The sequence below is a fragment of the Atractosteus spatula genome, chromosome 4 (assembly GCF_055471065.1).
Source record: "Atractosteus spatula isolate fAtrSpa1 chromosome 4, fAtrSpa1.hap1, whole genome shotgun sequence".
In the NCBI taxonomy this organism is placed as follows: domain Eukaryota; kingdom Metazoa; phylum Chordata; class Actinopteri; order Semionotiformes; family Lepisosteidae; genus Atractosteus; species Atractosteus spatula.
The window spans coordinates 49,208,736-49,229,941 of record NC_142709.1 but is presented as its reverse complement, the minus strand read 5'-3'; the positions used below and the strand labels follow the sequence as shown (position 1 = coordinate 49,229,941).

At 38.1% G+C, this 21,206-nt stretch overlaps 1 protein-coding gene across 1 annotated transcript in view; it reads right to left on the bottom strand.

Moving 5' to 3' along the window:
* Positions 1-21,206, bottom strand: part of epha6 (eph receptor A6) — a 99,121-nt gene that overhangs the window by 35,934 nt on the left and 41,981 nt on the right. The window contains exons 4-6 of the mRNA XM_088914187.1: positions 6,165-6,289; positions 4,728-4,890; positions 3,447-3,555 (exon numbers count right to left, since the gene is read on the bottom strand). Coding sequence (XP_088770313.1) covers positions 3,447-3,555; positions 4,728-4,890; positions 6,165-6,289 — 397 coding nt within the window. The remainder of the gene's footprint in view (positions 1-3,446; positions 3,556-4,727; positions 4,891-6,164; positions 6,290-21,206) is intronic.

The following is a 21,206-nucleotide window of genomic DNA, read 5'->3' as shown; positions in this document are numbered from 1 at the left end:
ATGAACAATTGGTTTGCTGCCATCAGTCTAGTAATGGGGACTTCAATTGTCTAGAGACACATGTCAGAAACTGAATTACAGATTTAAAGTTGAATATAATCATGGTGTTCAAACACAGAGTCCTTAGGATGACAGACAGATTCAGAATTTATTTTTTTTTCCTGCAATTGTATGTGCCTGCATGGGTGACTTTTTGTGAGAAAAGCTTTCTCTGATTAAGTACAAGAGAGGTTGAGTTGAGATGAAGACATGGATATACTGTAAAGGAACAAGTAAAGGTTTATTCCATGCTGAAAAGAGAAGAAAAGAAACAGCACACCTGAAGAAGAGTCTTCTTCAGGTATGCTGAATGCAAATGTTGAATTGAATGTATATGACACCTGAAGAAGGCTCCTCAGCCAAAATGATGTGTTTCTTTTCTTCTCTTTTCAGCAGGGAATAAACCTTGACTTGTTCCTTTGCAGCCTATGAAGACCAATGCAGCTACCTTCATGGATATACTATATTCACAAAGCACAACTAAAATTTCTTTCCAGGTATAGAGTATATTTCAATTAGAATTAAGTGTTATTAAACATTTCTCATATTTGTGTGCCTTGACCAAGCAGCCTAGTGCTTCTCTGTGTAAAAACACAAACATGTACTGTAGCTAAACAGGCCCCTCTCTGTGATCTCAGCCACAGAATGATCTAGTGGTCTTTGCATGTGAGATAGCAAGGATGATGAGTCTGTCTTCTAGATAATAATCTTTCTCAGGATAGTCACGACCTAGTACTCCCCATGATGGATGTCTACTGCTGGCACCTGGTTGTCTAGCAGAGAACTATAGGCACATCTGGACATGATCTTAAACTCACAGGGCATGGTCAATCACCCAGAGGAAAGCTTACTAATGAGAGATCTGTAGGGTGATTACCAGAACTATACCTGATGACTATACCTCAGCCAATTGGTGATGTTGTACCTTAAAAGCAAGAACTCCACTCATTTTCCCTGGTTAACCTACTGGCTCCTCATCTCTTCAACTGAACTGGCAATCTGACTTTTTCAACCACAAGTTGAACCACAAGTCAGGACTCCTTTTCTCAAAACTGCCAGGATGAGAAAATGAGTCAGTAAAGCACAACATTCTGTCTAAGATATTCTTTCTGAAACTGAAACTGTTTGTGAGCCCACTGTTATTTTTGTCTGATCGATGAAATAAGACAGTCCAAAATATCCAAGCACATTCTAAACAAAGCCGGGGCACACAGAAGTCAGCAAAATGTTAACTTTGGCAGAGCTGCCTGAGACTAATGCAAGCTGATAAGCAAAGCCAGGCAAAACTGTTCTTCTCTCTCCTCTCTCTGCACTGGGACTCTCTCAGCACAGAATAGCTGCAAGTCTGGTCAAGGACAAACCCCAAGTTCCATCTTACCAGTGGGAAGTTGGAGCTCATCAAGGATGTGTGGCCAACAGATCTTTGAGTTTAAACTTATTTATTATAATTCTCAAGAGTTGATTTATTATTCCAAACATGTTTGATGTTTAGTTCACAATAGTAAATGCATATTTACTTGTATCTGAGAATGTGACTTACTATATACAGTATGAGACTTTTGAACCTAGGAGCTAGACTGTTACATGTTATAGTCAATGTGCATTTTAACTCTGAAGTTATTAACTCTGATCTTTGTAATCCCTGAGTGAACAATCAACAGACTAAGAACAATGATTTGTATCACCGCAGACCGTTTAACAGATATATTGCATTACGTTTGTTAGAATGTTTTTGCCATTATATCACTAAATTTCATATTCTATATTTAGAATCCATATGTGAGACTGTAAATTATTATATCTGACTATTTCCAAAAAAGTCATCAAGTACTCCCGCAGTTTCCTGTAATAATTTCTGATTATAACAGTAAGTTAAAACCCCACATTACCTACACAGGCAAAGAAGAAGAAAAGTACAATTTATGATTTGTGATTTGCAAATGACGGCTATCTTCAATAAATTATTATCAATACATACTTTCTCAATGTTAAAAACTAGAACCCAATGCTGTCTTTGTGATTTATTTTTTTGGTAATTTATTTTATTATTATAGTAATAAAGAATTTCGAAGGAAACAGTAGACTGAGAGAAGACAGACGAGTGCAGATACAAAGAGAGAAAATAAAATTAATTTCTAATTCTTGAAAAGCTGCTTATGTGAAATGGCTGCCGAATGGGTTAGGAAGAGGTGTTGAATGTTCATAATTATGCTGAAAGCAATGCTGAAACTAGGAGGATTTAAGAAAGGGAGGGAGAGAGTGTTCTATACTGGAGTATGCAGAACTGAAGCAAGACTTATGTCCACAATTGGTTTTGAAGAGGTGGGATAGGATTGTAAGGTTTTATGATAGACTGGGTATTATGAGATATGTACTCTGACTTGGAATCTATTGGGAGAAGGTTATTTTGAATGTAGTAATTCACTTCCTTAGCCAGAAGTGTAAAATAGTTATTGAAGGTAAGAGCCTTGGAGAATTTACTGTGCAGTGATGTGTCCAAGGGGAGAGGTTAGCATGAATTTTATATGCTTGCCTGTAAAATCTAACATGAGTTCCAGGGCTTCCTGAAGTGTTATATTGGTATGCCATATAAATTAGAATAATGTAAACCAAGGAAGCAGACGATCTTATTGCACACACTGTGATCACTATCATTTCCAAATGACCAAGGCTACCTCACACTCAGAACTCACTGTGACCCCTGATTTGTTGCACTACCATTTACCTGTACCCAGTAAACGCATTGGTCTGCACCTGCTCTGTGTGACGTTGAATCTCTCCCTCTGCACTGCACTTTTTCTGGATCTTCTATAATAATGATGACAATGATTTTTTGGATTAGGTTGTTTGCTCAGTCTGCAAATGTTTGTGCTGTGATTGTGATGTGCAAGATGAGATACCTGCACAAAGGATTTCGTACAGTAAGCCATAGTAAGTAGGCATTGTGACCTACAATGTGTTGTAGAGTGGACTCTACAATAGAAATGGTGCTTCACATATTTAAAAAACAAATTCCACAAACAGGCACAACCTACTAAAGATGTACTGTATTGCTGGAAGTAACAATCAGACCCCCTTGAACAATGATAATAGTTCAAATTACCCAAAAATGACAATAGTGACATCAGGCTTAATCAATAATGATTACAATGATGCTGCTACACACAAAGAAATAAAAGTAAGTGCACTTTTTTGCAAAACATGCGATGTTTGTTATTTTCAAAAACCAAATTTGCTTTGTAAGTAGTGATTAGTATTTCTTTTTTAAGCATTATGTTTGTGTTTTTTTCTTCCCTTTCAGCACCTGTTCTGAGTAAGCGCGGCGTTAGGCAGAGTTATGCAAGCGGCGCACAACCCCGTTACATGCCCTGCGCTGCGCTTTTCACGAGCAAGAGCTCTCTCCTTACCGTCCCGTAATGAGGAAGAAGAGGGTGAGGATGACGAGGAGGGTGAATCCGCCCACCGCGGCTGTGGTGATGACCAGCACTTGGCCTTGATCTGCGGCCATATCAGAAGCTGGGGGAGACGGAGAACACAGAAGTGAAAACGAAATTGAATGCATTGTTGGATACGGCATTTGCTTTCCTCCAATCTACTGTAGATTAGCATAGTAATAAAATAAATTGACAATGTTTTTGATTGCAATAATATTTTACTGCTGTTCCTATAACTAATACTAAAACCACTGTCATTAAGGTCAGCTATAGCTACGTGACAAGTACTATATAGGGCTTTTAGCTTTGGAGAGTGGGATACCATATAGGAAGAAACGGCAAACATCATTTACTGTATAATTTGTCACTTTTAAGAAAAGACAGTTGGACACACCATGAAGTGAAGAGAGAGATAAATTTAAATTATACCACACCACACAATTACAAGTGCCATCCCAAGTTTCTAATGCTGATTTTATATCAGTGTCAAACTAATAAGGGATACGTGATCTGACTGTTGAGCAATCTCTGTACAGTAAAAACTTCAGCTGTCTCACTACTTCAGTGCAGACTATAGTGAAGCAAATTCATTGAGTCCCGTGATTGCTTTTTTGGTTGAGCTCTATGTATTGGCCTGAGATAACTTTTCTAAAGTCAATTAACACAGCATTTCATCGAAGTTAATGGTAGACATGGTTTAGCATACTGAAGACTGATGTACCTGAAACAGGCTATCTAGTTTTTAATAATAGCTTTATTCTTGTATTTATTCTTTATTCTTGTATGAAAAAGCTCATTTGTCCCTGATTATGGTGTTGAACTTGGTGTAATGTGTTTAATGTGTTTAATTGTCTTATTGATTTTTTCAAATCATGCTGTTTCACAGACACTGTTTAGTAACCCTTCTTCTTTTCAGTGATGGAGTTTAACTTGAAAGTGAAAACACAGGCATGAAAATGTAAATTAAATTACCAACGTCTTCATTAGCTTTCATGAATTCTGCATAGCAACCAGCTTTTACAAACTTGCACTTTGCAGATGAAGAAAAATAATTAATGCCAGTGCTTTGATTCAACAAAACAGCCCACTCAATATTAGAATACTTAGTAAAAAATCTTTAACCTCCTTTATAGTTTGTAGGCTTTTTAATGTTTTAATTAGGAGGTTTCAAGCAGCTCTCCCTAACTTACAGTGCCAGAAATGGAAATCTTTTTTATGACTGTGTTCTGAAAACTGTAATGGCCGAATTCTTACTCTCGTCTCCTGTTTCGTACTCGAACTTGGGGCTGTAGCTGCTGTAGCCTGCGGCAGTCCTGGCCCGAATGTGGAAGACATATTTGGTGGAGGGCTTCAGCCCAGTTATGATGACACTGGGGGCCTTGGACCGGGTCGAGGAGTAACTGAGCTGTTCATGTTCCTGTGGGATGACACGTGAAGGGAGAAAGTAAGATCACGTTTCCGGTTATCCTCTGACAGAATCCATTGACACCCACCATTCCTCTGTACTAGGCTCTTGGAAATCATTAAGAGGGATAAAAGCTCATAGTATTAAACTATCTTCCCCTGATTGTATTTGTAAATCATTATTTTATATGAAGGTCTACCATCTGCATTAACTTTTAAAATATGAGTATCTCATAATCACAATATATTGTTTATCTAACAACAGAGGGTATTAACTTTGCAGCTACAACTGCAAGACTTCTCTTAATCACTTGTAAAGATTCTGTTTTACCTCCTGCCTGGCAGCTGCACTACCATTTATGAACCCAGCAGACATAGGTAAGTTCATCTGTTGACCTGCCTACCACTATTCTTGACTTTGTCTCTGTCTTTCTCCCCAGGAACCGCCTCTTGTGGTCCTGGTGCTGCTTGGGGTGGTGATGGGGGTATTGTTACATACTGCCTGACATCTGTGTGACAGGCAGAGCTGGCAGTGTTTCATCAGCATGTTACGCATCCACCTTCTGGCTCCTCTGCACCTATTGCTCTGGAAACAGAGCATCTAGAATTGGTTTATGGCCACACCCCATCCAGGCGTGGACCTCCATAAACACCTGGATCCAACAGAGCTGGGGGCTCCGTCATTCTGCCTCAATGCTGAGCTGCTCAGGCCTGGTTTCCGTGTCTTCCTGTCTGCTCTGCCTGCCTGCCTGTCTCGGTATGACATGGAGCTTGGTCTGGTACTCTCTCTTGTGTTCCCGGCAGCTTGATAAACCGTCTAGCAACCCTGTCAATATGGTAAGCATTCTCAACCAGAAAGGCTGACCTGCACTTTGTGATTGGGTTCTTTCCTGTCCTTGGACAATGCCCAGAGGTCCTCCTCTGGAGCACGAAGTAACAGATTCACATTGTTTTCTTTTAACAGCTTTACACTGAATGACAAAGTTAGGTACAGTATTTCAATTTTACCACTGAAATCATAACTTCCCTCTCATTACATAATGTTACGCTGCAGCCTGTATTGTTTGATACTAATTGAAGTGATTTAGCAATAAGTGAACAAATATACTCAAGAGACTTGTTCTAGAAGTGTTTCATTTTTAAACTAATAAAAAAACTCAGTAACAAAACAAAAATCAATAGGTTATCTTATAAGTTCAATCATAGACTCAAAACTACAACAACCATATGGTGAAATGCATGAAAGATGATTTCTTTCACTCTGGATCCACAGTGATTGTACAGTACCTTTTCATAGTACTTGATCTCGTAGTCCAGAATGGCTGTGTTGGGGTTTTCTGGTTCTTGCCAGGAGAGGGCGATGCTGTTCTGAGAAGCCCAGTCTTTCCTGACTGCTCCAACCAGAGAGGGGCCTGTGGGAGGGAAAACACGCATCATTCATAGGTCAGCAATCTCCCTGCATTTCTCTCCTCTGACTCTTTTCTCTTCCTGCTGATCAACATGGATTAACAGCAGTGGGACGAGTGGCACAGCACACCTTTGGCAAGGTGTTGTTGACAAAGGAAGTTCGTTGCCAAGGCAAACGAGCAGGTGACATTCTAACAAGAACATGACTCCCATCATCCACTTTAAGAACATGTGCTGTCAGGAAAGCTGCTGGTTGAACAATTCTGTTCATTATAAATTGCGAAAACTCTAACATGACTCAACTTTTAATTTTAAGGTATCAGGTAATTTAAGGTGTAAGCTATCAACCACAGATTTTAAAATGCTTTACAGTTTGGTTGAGGAAAAGCAGAGATGAAATTTAAGGGCTTATTCAATATTTACACATTTTTTATAAAATTAAATCTCAGGATTCCTGGCCTTTGTTTTGGAAAACACCTCTAGTCTTCACTAAGGATAAAAGATCAAGTCTTAAAAGGCATTAAGACACCATTACTGGCTTCAAAGCAGAACTCAATTGACTTAACTTCCACGTCACATGGAAAATAACTATCAATGATAAATTGTTTTTATTAAGATACTCAAGCCACTTCTGCTCAGGTACTGGCAAGGGAAGATGCATGATAAACATTATACAAGATTTTGTTATATCACAACCCAATATTGAGCAGTGTATTTTTTATAATATTGTAACCACTATCAGTGTAATGGTTAAAACTACAAGTGATTCTACTCTTTGCAGTGATTCTACTAGATGTAGTTATTACTAAATCTAATAATAAAATTCATTCAACTAGAATTACTATACATACAGTACAATTGATATCAAAATTAAATAATGAATAAATAATTTATTTTCAGATTCCCTTCTTATCGAGAGGACTCCTTTCTGTTACAATTTTTATGAAGATGGAACTTTTTAACATTGTGAAGGTGAAAAAGACAATGACATTTATTTCCTTGCAATACATATTTTGATACCAGCCATTACCTCAATGTTATTTCACATATGAACCATGTGCAAACAATCAACTGGAAATATTCAATTTGTTTAAAACTTATTAGCAGTGCTGATTGAGATTCTGTTAGATAAATCTGAGCATAGGGCAAACATATTGAACCAGCCACAAAGCAATAACTGCCTCTTTGTGAGTAATTAATAGAACATTAGCCAAATAATTGGTGTTACTGAAGGTCTAATTTAAAAGCTTTTACAAGATCAAGATGTTAGGAAGCATGAAAATTTCGGAATGTTATCAACATTATAGTTTGCTGATGGAAGAAGAATCATTTCAGAACTACGCAAAGGAAAATTTTCTCTTTTTTTCTCCTAACTATTCACTCTTCCTTTTGCTACTGATAACCATGCAGCCGGTTAGAGTAGATATCTACTACCCTGGTTCTGGAGAGCTCAGTCCAGTTAGTCTTACAGGTCACCCGAAATCATCTGTTATGTAATGTTTACGACCACTTGTTTAAATAATTAGTTAAGCAAGTAATGTTTCAATGAAGGGAGCATCGGTTGTTGAGACCTGAGTGATAATCTGATTTTTGTTCCCAATGATCTCTAAATTACTTAATTGAACACATCACCTGTTTAATTGATCAGAGTTTAATTGTTCTGTGTTTCTAGAAACTGCTAATTTAAAGCCCAGCTACAAAGCCTGCTGGACTGGGACTGTCCAGGGCCAGGTTTTTTTTCCTTACATTTCTTTTTGTGCACAGGCCTGTCTTGTTTTCTCAGGCCCAAAGTGACTCTGTGCTTTAAGACCATTTCATTTCCTCAGGGCTTTGTATGTTGATTTGAAGATCATTTTAAGTCACGGGTCCTTTGCGTTGGATTGTAGCATGTACTGTGTTCTGCTGCAGCAACAGATGAAAAAAGTTAATTAGTTGTAACATGACTTGGATAGAGAGGCAAATCCATTTCAATGATCTAAAAGGATAGTATACTGTATGTACTGTTTCTTACAGTTCTTATACAGTATGCATCTTACAATTCAACTTGGCAGAACAGACATACAGTATGGCACATGACTCAATGTAGAACACATGGGAAAATAAGGTAATTTGTTTATCTTTTATTAAAACTGCAGCTAAATCAGTATAAATAAATTTTATATGAAACAATATATTGTTGTTGGAATACTGTCAACATATATAATGTTTGTTGTGTTCTGAACTGCTATTGATTTAAAGAATAAACTTTAAAAATTTCTGATGCTATTCAGCAAACATGTTTGTCTGGAGAATTTTTACTAAGTCAACTCAAGGTCCGGTTTCTTTTATAGACTTGAGCAGGGGCAATATTCTTTAAATTTCAGACTTAAGACATTGTCCCTGCTGTTACTCTGCTGATAACACATAGAACACACAGTGAGAACAGCCAGCTCTTTCCCCAACAGCTAAGATGGGCTTTATCTTTGGAAGCTGTGGGCATACCATGAAGACAATTGAAAATAATAGGCAGGAATTTCCCTGTGGGCTAGAGTGACCTACAGCTTTGTTGCTGCCATTTTGCAATGAGTTCTATGTTTAAAGGGCATCAGGGCAGCTTCACTTTACCTCAGTCAGTGGGAATGAACAAAAAACTAAATAATAAACCCTAGAAAAAGCATCACCTGAAATATGAAGTGGCTCTAAAAGTCCCAGCTACTTTCAAACCACAGTACATTGCCTGTGTGCTTCCTTTCTCTTTATCTTCAAGAAAATGTCCCTTTTCATATGTTAACGACTGTAGCTCAATCATTAAAAATTGAACACACCACTTGTTTTAATTGATCAAAGTAAATTGGTTCAAGGCCTTCAAAAACAGATGATTTAAAGTCCACCTATAATTCTTGCTGGATTGGGACTGTCCAGGACTAGGGTGGGAGACTCCTCTGATAGGGGATAAGAAAAGAAATGAGACATCTTTTCTTGTTAACCAAAACCTTGCTAAGAATCATATCAGATTTTTTTCTTACATTTTCTTTTGTGAAAGTAAAAAGCCCTGACAGACAGCAAAAAAAAAGTTTCAGTATTATTTAAATAAGTTTTTAAGTCAAATTGTTTTTGTGCAGCATCATTTTAGACATTTCTGGATTTTTTTCAAAAATGAAAAAAGATGAGTGCACATTTATGCAGGCACTTCACCAAATTACTCATAAAGGAGAATGCATTGTGGCAAAAGAGGTAAAGTGCTATTTATTGCAGCCACTCAGGCTCCCATTATATGTTTGAAATCCCTGAAGGTGAGCTCTATTTCTTTATCAATGTATCATATGCAACTCAGATTGAAAATTTAAAGATATAATAATAAAATTAATTTGACTGCAGTTTTATTTTATAAAAGGACCAAGGCCTTAAGGAAAGATTATTCACTGATTCTTAAAGAAACTCCTCCAGCAGTCACTCGAGAGAGGGGTAATGCTCATTGACAAACAATAACCAAATCAAACCAAGTAAGTACAGACCAATGCATCTTCCTTCTATTACATACAAATTATGAAAAAAAATGGTGCAATGGTTAGTATTGCCTTACAGTGCTGGGGCCCCGGTGTCAATTCTGGACCTGGGGTTCTATCTGTGTGGAGTTTGGTCTCCCCATGTTCATGTCGGTTTCCTCCAAGTAATCCAGTTTCCTCCCACATTCCAAAGACATACTAGTAAGTTTAATTGGTTAATTGGCTTTTTGGAAAACTGTCCAAAACTGTCCCTGGTGCGAGTGTGTCTGCATTTGTATCTGTGTCTTCCCTGTGTCCACACCGAAAGATACACAATGTTTCTTGTGTTTTGCATTCTTTAAACACGACTGATGTCTGAAAGATGGTTTATTTTCAGCATCAAAACAGATATAGTGGCTTGAGTCTTAGATTCATATTTCTTTCCAGAGCAAAGTATAATTGCAATGGTCCCAGAAGTACTCACTCTGGCAGAAGAAACTGGAAATTTGAAAGCAAGTTCAAAATTAGCCTTGGATCCCAATTACAAAACATGCTGGGTACATTTTGCAAATGCCCTTTGATAAATTAACATGCTTAGTGAATAAAGGAAACTCATTAAATGCACATGACCTATGCAAGAGTTTTAATTAGCCTTCTCCTCCTTAAGGATTTCATTAGCTGCTAAAAAAATCAGTTCACTATATGTTGATGCTAATGATGCCTAAATAATTTGTTAATACAAATCACTTTTATCTGCCTTTTTGCCAACATGTTAGCACATTACATAAAATAGAGACTGTCCACACCATAAATAGATTTTTTACATTGATAAAATTTCAGGGGATTCCAATTCACTGACTGGAAAACATCATGCATTTGTTTGTATCCGTGTTAAGCACCGTGATATCAGCTTTGTGCTTTTGAGCAGGGCCAAAATAACAGCATTCGAACTGCAGAGAATAATAGTCATAGCTATCAGATGGAGCACGTAAGGTTCAGTAAATGGCCTGTAGAGGCTGGACTGAAGCCATACCCCTAAGGAACATACAGCACATTAGCTCTTCTTGCACTGCTAAGCTTGGCTGATACTGAGCAGGAATCACAGCAAACACTCGAATTGTCAGACCACAGAGAGATCACACTGTATTCCTTTCTCATGCATGTAATATACAACCGAAGGCAGGTCCCTACAGATGGCATTCATAACAAATAATTATAGATGGTATGATTCCCACCATTTTTTTAGTGTTTCTCAAAGGGAGTTATCAGCCTCTGATTTCATTGAGAGTTTAAGCACAGCAAAAAAAAATGTTCAACTTCTTTTTAAATTAATTAATTTTACTTTAAAATTAGGTGACAGAACTAATCCTTTTTCTCTCTCATCTCTTTTCAAGCCAGAGCAGGTTCAGGGTTTTGGGCTCAAAGTTTGTCAGGTGCTGGTGTCATCATTACACGTCTTAAACAAGGTTCAGCAATGACCTTGTCCCTAATTAGTGCCTCTGAGGTCTTTCTCGCAGTTTAAAGGGGATTACCTTTCTTATTACCAGACTCTAATTACACATTGTGAGCAGATATGCTGGTAGATACTCAAAGCTTAAGCATCACTCCTATCATTCTAAATTACACTGCCCTGCCAATAAAGGATTACAAAGACTTAAATGTATCTAGGTTTCATTAAATAAAGAAATCCTGCTTGAATTCCCTCTTGATCAGGTCTTCTAACAACTTTGTTTAATATTTTAGGTTTGGCTTTAAATTTCCTTTGGATTATTTGATTTTCAGCACTCATTTATTCTTAAAGCAGTCCCATTCCTATATTCAGCAGCACAAAGGTTATTTTTTATTATCCAGAAGAAGTTAAGGATGTTGGTTCCAGTAGCTACATAGTGTCACAGATTTGTCATAGGCAGGTATTTCTGTTTTACTGCAGAAATGAACTCATGGAAACCGCAAAGAGCATACAGTAGGTTGTTAAACTAATGTCCTTTTTTATTTGCAATGCTAAGTACACTATATACTGTATAACGGGTTTCTGTGAAACCGCCAATAGAAACATCATGAACAATAATGTACTTTGCAACATCAAATATTTAAATAACCTGTTTTCTGGAGAATATTAAGCCATTTCCCTGATTCAGGATTGCTATCTTCAGCAGATAACTAACTATACTGTTTCAGGCACAGGAAGAATTTCAGGGCTGTCCTGGATTTCTGTTCATTAAAAAGTGTGTGATGAACCCTTTCTCATATGATCTGAATTAAATTCACCGTTGCTCTATGAGCACTGTATTGACAGAATAATGTGTATTTAACTTTGGAACTCGGTATATCTTTCATCACCCTGCTGGAGAGTCAAGCTAAGGACGCTGGTATGCCATTTTAACATATATATATTCTCTCCCCTGGAGTGTTTGAAGCTGTTCTGTACATTATAGACAGATACACTATCTTGCAGTACAAGGCACACAAGGACTGACACAGACATCATTCCCTTTTGGCCTCTGTTAAGAGAGGAGTCGCTTCAACCTCTGCAGTATTGTGAAACCTGGACACAACTATAAGGCATAAGGCTAACCTAGTTAGCACAGGTTAATTATAATGCCCCCAAGCTCAAGTTACTCCCTCCCCTCCTTTAGCTGCATGGACAACAGAAACCTCCCAGCTGATGCCTAGAATCTGTATGATTAACAGCCGTCCTCTGTGAGTACAGCAAGGTATATTGTTCTGGCCTTGGTCTGCAGGTCTTCATGGAGGAGAGATCCAGAGGAGTTAATGAGCTGAAAGCCCATTAACCTTTAAAGTAAAGTCTTTACAGACCTGGGAATCTTCCGAAAGGCTCTGTTTGTTATTCACGTGTTGGAAGAAAAAAAACAGGAGGTTATGTGTGTAAACTGTTAATCATGTTAAGTAACACATTGGGATATTATGTGATTGGAATTGTCATGCCCAGGACTTCAGTAGTATTTGCTTTCCTTCAGGATTCTGCCTCCACTGAATTACATTGTCCTTGTCTGGCAACACATGGCAACACATCCTGACAATTTTCCTAAAATATCCTGTTTGGCATTCTCACGTGAGCCCACATTTTGCTTTTCCGTTTCACAAGCCCAGTCAACTGTTTCCAAAAATTTCTCGCACCACTAAGATTCTTATTTCCCTGTTCACAGATCCTGTAATAACTGTCCTTGACCCTTTGTAAAGCAACCGAAGATTAACGTTGGGTCTTATTATGTCTGTATTCTGTTTTAAGTGCTATAAGAATTTTTCTTTATATCTATCTAATGCGAAGATTAGTGTGATGGGAAGCCTGAGAAATGAAATGGAGATGATCCCTAAATAATTGTTGTGCAAAACTCTAACCTGTGCCTTAGCACAAAATTATACCACCTTGTGGTGAGAATAATTAACAATTAAAATATTTAATAATTAATTATTAGTATATTGTTAATTGTCAATAATTAATTATGGGGAAATTAAGAATTAGAATAATTAGGTCTCTCGGACGCATATCAACTTTAAAATATTGATCACACTTTACCTAAGTTTCATCAGTAATGCTTTATAATAAGGTTTAAGAATAAACACTAATTGTTCCTCTAGAAGTGCTTAACAGACAACGAATATGTACTATAGTATCTGTTAATAGACTAATTACAAGTATGTAGGAGAGTGGCAAAAGTGAGTGTACACAAAAATGGAAGTCGTGAAAAGGTTTTGCTCTGGTACAGAGCGGCCAGGATGTTACAGTGATCAGAGAACAAAGCTGGGGGTGTGAAGTGTTCTATCATCCTCAGTGCACATTTACAGTGTTTATATATGACAATGGTTAGATGATAGGAAGGCTATGTACTGTAGGTAGACCTTTCTAACTGCATTTATAACCAGTGTATTACCAGTTAATATAGCATGCATTCATGATCTATTAATAATTAACAAAGGATTAAATGACACTTTTTTCAAACTGTCATTATCTGGACAAATAATGTGCCAGGCATGTAATACTGGCATGCTAAAACTGACAGACAATTACTGTCAAGTGTCAAAGCAGCTAATAAGAAATCAGTATGCAAATGAGCTTCACAGTTTGACAATGGAGCTTGAGGAATTCAAATTAATGAGATATAAAGGCCAAGGAGGGCAGAATGGTGGCGCATTAATTTGCATTAGCTCTGGGGGCCTGGGTTGAATTCCAGACCTGGGGTGCAGTCTGGGTGGCGAATGTACTGTACTGTATGTTCTCCCTGTGTTCTCATAGGTTTCCTTCCACAGTCCAGGAAACATACTGATAGGTTAATTACTGTAGCTTCTAGGAAAACTGGCCCTGGTGTGAGTGTGTGGGTGTCGGTGTTTACTGTATATCTGTGTATCTGCTCTGTGATGGGCTGGCATCCTACCTTGTGCCCATTGTTTGCCAGGATAAACTCTGGCTGCCCTACAGCCCAGTATTGGATAAAGTGGTTAGAAAATGGATGGATAGATAAAGGCAAAGGAAAGTGAAATTCACCACTCAGCAGATTAATATCCTGACAGAGAGCATTGGAAGGGAAAAGATACATTTTCAGAACTGTCCATAAAAGAGTGAAAATGCGTTTGTCACAACCAATCCTGCAATGGTCAGGAGTCGCTGTCACCACAGGATTTGAAACAAGCAAGAGAAACGGGCCTTAATATCATGACTCCATAATTTTCCTCATTCACTCTAAAGACATAGTGTTGAGGAAATTACAACTATGCTCACATTCAGTATATGGCACACAGGAACTGAACAATTCCACAAAGCTCTGTTCCAGACAAAGCTTTAAAGCTATTTTGTCTGCTGGGCTGAAGCTTTTTTTCTTGCATCATGGCCAGAAAGAGAGAAATGATTATTTTGCTGTTTAAAATTGAATTGAAAGATTTGATAAATCCCCTTTCTCCTGACAACAATCCTACATCTGATTCAGGGTGAGTTTCAGAATATCTCCCAGATTTTGCTACAATACTTTGCTAAAGCCAAAAATGCACATACTGTATACATAAAAATGGCACGTCTGGCTGAACATTCACATGAAAAATGGAATAAAACCTCCTTCAAAGTGGCAGACGATGAGGCATTTACTGTGCTTGAACTTCACTTTCAGAATCACTTTCAGTTTTTGCAAATGAGGGGAGAGGGTCTCTATGGTGGTTTTGCCTCCCCTCATGATAATGTAACTATAATGCCAGCAAAAAGGCACAACAAGATGGTAACGGCCTTTATAGCCATGACAAAACAGATGGTAGGTTTTATGAGTGACCTCCCCAGAGTACTTGTATGGCAGTGTTTGGAACCACTTGTCCAAGTCTCAAATCTAGTACATATTAAATACATTAATACATTAAATTAGCATAGATAAAAAATGTCATGGCTGACTCAGGGCAGCATGGTGGCACAATGGTTAGCACTGCAGATTCTCAGTACTGAGGCCCTGGCTTCAATTCCTATCTGTGTGGACTTTGTACAGTATGTTCTTCCTGTGTTCACATGAGTTTCCTCCAGTTGCTCTGGTTTCCTCCCACAGTCCTAAGACATACTTGTACAGTAGGTTAATTGGCTTTGGGAAAATTGGTCCCATGTGTATTATCCTGCAGTTTTTTAACGAAAAAAAAAAAGCTGCAGCACACTGATGGGATGAAGCCCCAGCACAGAACTTAGGGCATTTCTAGAAACGAAATGAGAGAGAGAAAATGCAGGCAGACTGGTTTTGATGCATTAAAGGGCTGTGGTAGAAAAAGCAACTTGAGCTGTAGTGAGAAGACTGCAGATATAAAGTCCTATACAAGGAAAAAAAAATAGATGGAAGCTATCAGCCGGGAAAAGTCAGGAACAGCTGAAGAGCTGATGTCTAATAAAGTTTGCCACTGGGCAAAAAAAGGGAATTCTGCCAGCGGTAGTGAGACCTGTAGGCAAAAAAGGAAAAAAAAATGATATCTCTATGTCAATGCTCCCAATGAAGTGGTTGAGACGGCACTGGGAGAAAAAACCCCAAAGCCTTTGCATTCACAGACACAGCATGGCTCAATGACGGATTGAAAAGAACGTGGGTCTGATTGACAGGGGTCCCGACAGAGTCTGCACAGACTCAGTAGTTGGTTGCGAGCTTTGTGAGTGCTGGGGTTGCCCCTGGCACACTGGCCCCCAGAACACTTGTCAGTCCCAGCCCAAGCTTGACAATGTGTGACTGTGTGTGTTTGTGTGTCTGTCCTGTGACGGGCTGGCGTCCCATCCCATCCTGCCTTGTGGCCATTGCTTGCTGGAAAAGGCTCCGGGTCCCCCGCAACCCTGAATTGGAAGAAGCAGTTAGAAAATGGCTGGATGGATTTCATTGCACTTCAAGTTCAAGTTCAAGTCCAAGTTTATTTGTCAGTCCAGCCATGTACAAGTATACAGAGGAGCGAGATATCGTTCTCCAGGTCTATGGTGCGAATACAGACAGACACTGACAAGACAATGGTATAGACATTTTTGACAGGGTACAGGGTACATAAAGTGCAATGTGCATACTGCAATTTAATTTAGAGGATTGTGCAAAGAATTGTGCAAAGAATACATTAGACAGTATGCCTGACATTAGGCAAAAAAGAACTAGGTTTCCAAATTTGGAGTAAGTGCAGTAGAGTGTTGAGCAGCCTGACAGCCTGTGGAATACATACAGAGCAAAAAGCTCGATACGTTACATTCGATATGTTACAAACAAGAATTAATAGAATTAACTATTTTAACTAAGAACTAAAAGTTCTCAATGTCACAGGTCTACATCTATCTTTTCATAGTTCCTACAGCAATTGAATTTCATTTAAACCACTGCCTGCTTTATTTTCAGGTGCTAATAAAGCTTCCTGGCAAACATGAACTCTTAATTAAAACCGTTCGTTACAGAATGCCATGACTGAAGAGTGCTAAAGGCATCCCTCAACACCATAGTGCCATGGGTGAGTTGGGAGTGTGCAGTAGGTATGTCTCAGTGTCCAGTTCAGTCCCAAAGTCTCTGCCACACTTTAATTTGAGGCTGTTACAAGGTGATCCTTGTTCCTCACCAGGCTGTAATTTGGACATTGGTGTGTTATACAGGGTGGTAAAACAGGACTGGCTTGGTTCTGCACAATCAATACTAATTTTCCCCCTTTCTGAAGCTCAGAAGTAATTAGCAGAAACAATGGAATTATCACGACACTGCCAGTTCCAGTACAGCCTGAAATCCATTTCACGTTGCCTCTTAAGTACTTTATGAAGAAGAGGATCTTACACTAGCAGAACTTGTAGTGTGATAGAAGACACTGTTACCAGAAGCTCTAAATCATACATAAAAAACAAGAACAGAACACAATGGCCTAATTCTTTATGATGAGCAATAAACTGTAACAGGAATCTGCTTGCTGCTAAACAGGAGCAAGATAAATCATTTTCATTACTAATGGATCTTCGTGTTCCTTTTAATAACAGAATTATTTGTCTTTACCTGCTAAAAAAATATGATGGCCCACCACCTTTCACAAATCTTAATTATACCATCTATAAGAGCTATTATGCAAGTCACAATCCTCACAGGGCCTGCTTTGGAAAGCTCTAATTTTGCTCTCTCTTTACCACTCTTAGGCTTTTAAGATGAACAGGATGAAAAAAAAACAAGACTTGAATAAATGCATTTTTTTCCTCCTCCACACACTTCAAAAGCAAAAAAAAAACCATCTGCAACCTCTTACAGAATTTCACAATTCTGTGTCTAATGGGACTCAAGGTAGTTAAGAATACATTCTAATGGTAATGTACGAGACACTCCTACATACAGTACCTTTCATATCCAACATCCAAACTATTCCAAGGTACTGAGAAACAAGATGCTCTTGGATCTATTAGCTTGCAATTATTGCTTTTGGTAATAAATTTAATATAAGAAACATTGTTACAGTGTATATTGCAGTACACGGATAGGATAGCTTAGTATTGAATTTGTACATCTTTACAAATTCTGCGTGTTGATCTGGACTTTCAGCCGTTTTCTGGAGCCGGACAGAATTTCATCCTGAGCTAGAAATAAATTAATATATAAAGAAGAAACTTATAACTTTGTTCTATTGCAAATATTTTTAAGAAGCAGATGTATAATACAGCATTATGCTGAAAAATATAGAACGATGAAATATCATTTACCTATTTTAAACTTATCTTTAAATGACACAAATGACAAAATACTGTTTCACATGGACTGGTCATTGGGTCCATTTTTACAAGGACTTGGGTTTGAGAAACATCTCAAGTAACTCATATCACATTTAAGCAGTTTTTCTAATTAAAAGTTATCAGTCTTTTAACTAGAGTTCCAAATGATTTTCATTGAAATACTGTACATGGAGATAAGCATTGACTTGGAAGATTTTTTATGCGATTTTTAATGCAAATATATATATTTATATATATATATAAATATACATATAGCCTGACTTTTGCCTGTGACCCTTATGAAATCAGAATTTGCCATGGAAGACATGGCAATTCTTGAACCCTTGGCCAACTTGCTGTTATCCTGGACACCGCTACCCACAAAACGGGATGGGTACATCAGATGGGTACTATTTAGAATTTCTATGTTAAATTTATGTTTTTCTTTTATTTAACACTAACTTATGTTAAATGTATGTTTTTTTATGTTTTAGAGGATGCAGGTCCTCTTAATGGCCTAGAACTGAGCTTCATAAACCTTAAACTGTTCCTGCTGCTAGATAATCAGCTTCAGGTAAATAAAAAAAAAAACAAAGAATGCTATGCTGTGTTTTCAATATGAAATACATATGATTGATCTTCACGGCCAGCAAAGACTGGTCCATCAAATGTAAGTCAGAGACCTCTGAAGAAACAGCAGCAGCACCTTTTCTAGGGGCATACTGCAAAAAAATAAAGCATCAATCATGATCTATTAATTAATTTATCAACCCCTATCTGTTAATTAAACAGTCCTTAAAATAGGACACTCATTAGATAGAAGGAAATTGTCTTTGAAAAAGGGAGGTATTGCTGATAAATACAGCATATTAATCATGTCACACAATGGAAACCACTAATAGTCTCCAATTCACCCATCTACAGTACCCAGAATAATCCTGAATGATTTATATCATTGCAAATTAGGCTGCTGGTTTTAGGCTGCTTCATTTTATACCACATGCACAGTGAAAAAGAACTCAAAGGCAGTAGATAAGTGATTGTACACCTACTCCTCCAGCTGCTATTTATATGTTTTTGCTCCTTTGTTATTAAAAGATGCTGTTAACGAGGCAGCTACGACTACTGTAGCCATTACAACTTAACAAATATAATTAGTACTAAGTGTTGCCCTTGCTGCTGCCATAACAACTGTTTTTACTTCTTCTGCTAATTTATGTGCGGCAACAATTGTTCTTTCAACAATTTATAATTATGGCAAAATTAAGAAATGCTGAACAGCTCCAATTTCAGATTCTTTAATTATTAATTGCAAATAGAGAATAATTATTTAAGAAAATGGTTATGCCCAGAAAGGAAATAACATGATATGATATGACACAACACAGCATAATACAGTATTCATAGGTTCATGTTATTCTGGGTTCATGTTAAAACACACAAGCTGGTGTGAAAAATGAGTGAGCACTGCCCATTAGTGAACAAGGGTCTTGCAAAAACTGTAGAAACAGCTTTTTTCCTCATTAACATTTCCTCATCATATCATTGTGATGTCTTTTTTGAAGGGAAACAAGTCTTGATTTTCATGTCCGGGAAAAGATGATGTGATCATCTTTAAAATGCATTCAGTTTTATTTGGGAGGACAGAGAGTACATGTATAAATAATCCATCCATCAATTTTCTAAATGCTTCTTCCAATATAGTAGACTCCATGGGGATGCCAGAGCCTAGCCAGGGAAGCAATGGACACAGGGCACCCTGGACGGGATGCCAGTCTATCACATGGCAGACACACAGACACAAACACAGACACCATAGGGCCAATTTTCTCAGGAGTTAGATACAAGTAATAAATATCTTAATTGATTATGACAGCCTTGGCTAGACACACTTGTAAGAAAATTAAAACTGTCCCCTCCCCTTACTCCGAAACTGGCCTATCCTGCTGGATCACCATGAGCCTCTGTGCTCTGTGTCATCTTGTTGTGTATAACACGCTGTTTTTTCTCAGTAGACAACTCTTTACTTTGTAGTGCTGCCTGCCTCCCACAGGGTTTTGACTCAGGCCCATTATTGTGCTATTTATAAATGACACACAACATGGTCATAAATCATCTAGCACACATCTGCATGCAGATGATTCATCGTTTTACAAGAGTGCTGGGTTTTGTCATGACTGGTATGAGTTTCGGCGCAAAGCAGAGACTTCAATATCTTAAAGGCCATGAAGGATCAAGCCCTGTGCTCTCCCCAATGCCACACTGATTGCTCTGCCATTAAAACAAAATGGAAGCTTAACTTTTTCACAAACCATTTACTCCCAGAACAGCTACAGGGCGAGCCTTGTATATCTGCCTGTCCTGTAGAGTGTTATAAAATGTAAAAGGCGCGAGTCGTGACTCCCAGACAGAGAACAGACAGGTAAATGGATGAAAGGCATAAATAAAGCAAACGAACAAAGCCTCACAAAGATTGTAATATCCAACTGCTGTTGCCTTCTGTGCAAAAGTCCTCTCTCCTTCCCCTCTCTCCTTCCATTCGAAAACACCCAGTAACAGCCCTCCTCTGCCTAAAGGTTGATCTTGTACTACACTTTAAAATAAAATAATAAGGTCTGGCTGGGCACGTACTGTAATGCATCTTCTTCAAATCTATTGGAAACAAATGAAATGTTCTTCATTTCGTCTGTGGATTTTGAAATGATTGGCTCTTCTCTTTTTCTTTTATTCCTCTATTGTGAAGGGAAAACTGCAAGGAAAAAGTTCCTAGAAATAACAGTTTGCAGCACAGAGTGACAGATCTAGTGCTCTGTTCCAAGAAGGGGGTGGAAACCTGTGCTGGCAATGAGGGAAGAAGGATAGTCATTAGAACAGCGGCTCACAGAGAACATCCTGTCACTGGGACGGGAGGCTGACTGAATTGCAGAAGTGATTATAAAAACCTTAGAAAGTTAGTACATTTTTCTTATCACTATTAGCGTGCTAAGCTTCTGTGAGTCCAAGGTTAGGTGTTTGGTCTGCGCAGCCAGATCCTTTCTGTGACACTGAATTTTTTTTAGCTTTGCTACTGTATTTATTTCACTGTAACTCTTTGCACCAGCGTCTCAGGAATCAGAACTGTAGCTGAGGCTAATAAAGGATCTACAGTATATACCAGCAGGAGGTGGTGCTGCTCACAGTCAAGAGCAAAGAGCACAACGATATAATTTTTGCTTCCATTCTTTCAGTCTGTAATTTGAAATTTCAGTTTTAAATAAGCTTCAGTAAAAGTAAGCTGTC